Genomic DNA, 4,041 nt, shown 5'->3' with positions numbered 1-4,041 from the left:
TTGGGAACAGTGTTTTCTGTTGGAGATGGTAAGTCCCTTTGGGGTGGACTCCGGGCTTTTTCACTTTGTAAACCTATAGCATGTACATGTTATTGTGATTGGGATTGCCACTGTGCATCACATCCCCAACCGGCACCGCCGGCCACCGCCTACCAAGAGCCCGGGTCTGGTCGAGGTTTCTTCCTAAAAGGAGTTCTTCCTCGCCACTGCGCATGGTCGCACTGTCGCACCATGCTTGCTCTTGGGGGAGTTACCAGAATTGTTGAGACTTTATAAATTATAGAGTGTGGTCTAGACCTCTATCTGTAAAGTGTCTCGAGATAACTGTTATGATTTGATACTGTAATTATAATTGAATTATAAAGAAAAGGGGAAAAGCCAAGAAGCATAACATGATCACTTAAACAGGTGGAAAAAAAACTTTAAAAAAAGTTTATCTGTGGAATAGGTGAGAAAGAAAATTTCCCAGGTTCATTTTTCTAAGTTACTTTTTAATTTACTTGTGATAACACGTGAAATGTTTGTGTTTGTTGTAATACTATTTTTTGACCACAAGAGGCTGAAGTGCTCCAGTACCCGATGTTCTGGACTAATGCCCGTTCATGTTTTTTTCCAGGTGAGTTTTAATTTCTCCATGCACTTTAAACATAAGGTGAATCTATTGTGTTAGCAAGTCATGTAACATTACGGCCATGAGTTTCTTTTGGCTAGAAATGTGTTTTAATCTGCCGTTTTAGTCCTTTCTAGAACATGCCGTAGTCGGCACTTTACACATTTTTTTTCACCTGCAAAAACTTTCTTTAGAGAAGACACTTTAGATCAGACTTAGAAAATGGATCAGTAGAATTATTTTTTTCCTTGCTTGCCTCTCAGGGCTACCTGTATCTATCTATTCTGTATCTACTTAAAAAAAAAGAATGTGTATGTGTAATACGGGGTTAGTTGAGATTTTATTTTCATTGTTAAATCAAGTTTGCTGGAGTGATTTTTGCCGAGGCTCACGCGCCATCTGATGCCATGCAGAGGCTCCAACATCACTGACTTCTCAGCCACGGGTCAATCTACACACCCTTTTTAAAATACGCACATGCGTATAATCATACGTTCTCTCAATCATTTAACACAGACAGAGCACTTACTTAACAGCGGTGTTGTCTGAGTTAGTCCACCTAAAGCCAAGAGAGAGAGAAACCAGACTCAGACACACAGAGGCAGAGCTGCAGCCAGCCACAGCCAGCATGCTCGCGAACACGACCACTCGTCTCTCATGCACATTAACAAATGCACTCGCAAAACAGACAGATTCATGCGAGGGCTCTCAGCGATAAACGCAGTCAATGATCATGGGTGCAATGAATGAATGAATGATTGACTGTGGTGATGTGTCTATGATTCATGCTGATTTTAGGTCAGTTAGGGTTCAATCTACATCCACGTTGTCTCTAAATTGCCTACCTCCTGTCCTTAGGGTCGATGCTGCTGAACGTTACGCTGTTCACTGGGTAATGTCTTCGGAAGAAAACCCTAGAAGAAGAAAGATACAAATGGAACGAGACGAGAGAGAAGACCTTTTAAGTGTCATAGCTGAAATGAGTTGCAGCTACAGTGTTGTCCATCGGCGTTGATAGTAAAAATGACTAGAGTCTCGCAGCGGACACTAAGTTTTCATATTAGATGAAATTATTGTGATCCCCTTCAAGAAAACTGTCATTACACTAAAGAATGAGGACGTGCTGCATTCAAGTGGTGTTGGAATAATTGGCCACATTTTTGGTACACGACTCGCAGAGTTTACGTCATGGCGGGCAAAAGTAAATGGTTGGTTAGATGTAAGAAACGTTTTCTTAATTCGCATATTGCTTATCACTAACATATCATTTGTAGTACGGTAGGTTGTATTTGTTAGTTGCTGTCCAAATAAAAAAAAAAAACAGAACACGTCAGGTATAGCAGTATCTAGGGGGCTTTACAGTCTTGTAAAAGTCTTAAAACTGAAAATAAATACTGAAAATATTACTTGTTTAAAAGCTCTCAGCAATAAAATACAATGCATCTTCTTTGCAGCGGTATTCTAAGTAAAGACAAGAACACTGTTGGCGCATCCACATGACGCAAGCTTTTGGTGATCAGGCATTCCCCCCCCCACGCAGTTGCTATCAGCGTTTAACCCGTCAAATCAAGGAGGCCACGAAGGAACATGATGGAGTCTTCAGAAGAGGTCGTTATCATCTTATTTTTATTGTCCTCTTCATCTCCAAAGCGGAAACTGCTGTTGTCTTTTTGCAGCGCGTAAAGCGCACCATCAAGCTTCCGCGTGCGAAAGTTGCCGGGCTACGCCGTTTTATAAACACTACCACACTGAGAAATACAGAGTGAGTTTTGTGGCGTTAAAAGGCTTAATTAGCTTTGCATCAACTCATTTGGCAATGGCTTATATGTAACAGACGTTCTGAATAGTTGCGCACCTTTAAAGCTCATGAACACACCCAAGTCGGAAGAACGACTTCCCAACTCTAGAAATGGGACCATCAGAGGAGAACATGAACGCACCATTTGTAACAAATTCACTAATCCATGAGGAATATATTACCTGCGCTGGCTGTCAGTCAGCGTGATGCCCTGCGATGTCACCTTGAACTGGACCACAGTGGCAGCAGGGCGCGGGTTACGACCCAAGGAAGCATCTGTTGCCTTGGCGATGGCCTGGGGGCCGGTTAGAGACTCTGTTTCCACCGAGTTCAGGTAGAGGACATTACAAGCTAATGGGGGAAAGGAACAGATAGAGAGATTTGAGCATTGTGACCACACCTCAGGAGGTTTCTCTGTGTTTTAGGAAGAGATGGCGGGATGGGGAACTCACCTGCTCCTTGTTTCAGCAAGTCAGCCGCCGTGCTGATGTTATTCACTGGCTGGACCTCCGGCACCTCTCCTATCAGATCTAAGATCCATAAAATCAGAATCCGTTATATCAGATAAAAGTGCATTTCCCGTGAAAAATAATTCAAAGTTCATCTCCTAACACGCGGAGCTTGTAACTAACCCCAATCCTATGAGTTTAAAGTTTTAAAGGAGCATCCCACGACTTGTACAATCTGTTCAAATTCTTAAACAAAACAATAAGAAACCTAAAAACAACTAAGAAGTACCAACCTTGTTCTGGGATCTTAAGAGCGCAGGGCAAAGAGATGGGGGTGATGGAGTGTTGGTAGACCAATGCAGACAGACTCCCTGTGGATCACAGATGACAACAAACATCTCTTACATTCCCTAAAGGTAACAAGGTGTATATCAAAAATAAAGATCTTTCCTAAAGGTGCCCTCTTCGTAGTACTACACATATTTTCTAGTAATGAAAATGGACTGTATTCATATAGTGATCAGGAGCAGGAAAACATACCAAAGTAGGGCTCATTCTGACACCCTTTAATCTTGACTCCCCGAGGGCCTGTTTCTATTAGGAAGTGTCTGACCAGCTGTTCCAGAGGGTCGCTCACTGTAACAGCAGAGACTAACTGTAAGTTGCAAGTATCAGTTTCCATCCACACGTTTTTATCAAAATTAAGTGATATCAAATGAAAAATGGAAACAGTAAAATTTCATGGAATTTCGTGAATTTCGACTAAAAGGAAATGCGTTCGGTCTTATCGGATTTTATCTTGATCGATATACGGCTTATGCAATTTTGCCAAATAAATAATGAATTGAAATGAAGTTTAAGGTCATTTTATGGTTGCAACCCGCCTCAAAACAAAGAAGTTTTAGTTAATTTCCGCCCAGTAGTTCCGATCTGTTTGCACTCAACACATGGCGGGTGTCAACAAAGACAGATGTAAGTTGCAATGTGCAAGTAAGCAATGTGTTGATAGCGTTGTTTTCTTATTATAGCTTGACATGTTGCTATCAGCTGGCACATAAGCACTACAACTTGTGTAATATTGCTCATTTGTTGGTGCTGTAGCGCGATCCATTTTGTCTAGAAAAACTTGAATGTTGTGCGATTCATTGCGAAAATGAATGGAAACACCTTAAAATGTCTAAAAT

At 41.5% G+C, this 4,041-nt stretch overlaps 1 protein-coding gene and 1 long non-coding RNA gene across 11 annotated transcripts in view; one reads left to right on the top strand and one right to left on the bottom strand.

Moving 5' to 3' along the window:
* tns2a (tensin 2a) overlaps positions 1–4,041 on the bottom strand; it is a 62,664-nt gene that overhangs the window by 1,325 nt on the left and 57,298 nt on the right. For 8 of the 10 annotated variants that reach the window (XM_032519759.1, XM_032519761.1, XM_032519760.1 and 5 more), the window contains 6 exons: positions 3,398–3,493; positions 3,151–3,228; positions 2,861–2,938; positions 2,591–2,759; positions 1,456–1,524; positions 1,140–1,169 (listed from right to left, as the gene is read on the bottom strand). In XM_032519759.1, the coding sequence (XP_032375650.1) occupies positions 1,140–1,169; positions 1,456–1,524; positions 2,591–2,759; positions 2,861–2,938; positions 3,151–3,228; positions 3,398–3,493 (520 nt within the window). The remainder of the gene's footprint in view (positions 1–1,139; positions 1,170–1,455; positions 1,525–2,590; positions 2,760–2,860; positions 2,939–3,150; positions 3,229–3,397; positions 3,494–4,041) is intronic. The other 2 variants (XM_032519766.1, XM_032519765.1) reach the window with 2 other exon arrangements.
* Positions 1–4,041, top strand: part of LOC116691903 (uncharacterized) — a 15,451-nt gene that overhangs the window by 3,938 nt on the left and 7,472 nt on the right. The window lies entirely within an intron of this gene.

This window comes from Etheostoma spectabile, chromosome 7, assembly GCF_008692095.1.
Source record: "Etheostoma spectabile isolate EspeVRDwgs_2016 chromosome 7, UIUC_Espe_1.0, whole genome shotgun sequence".
Classification (NCBI taxonomy): Eukaryota; Metazoa; Chordata; class Actinopteri; order Perciformes; family Percidae; genus Etheostoma; species Etheostoma spectabile.
This window is presented reverse-complemented; position numbering and strand designations above follow the sequence as displayed.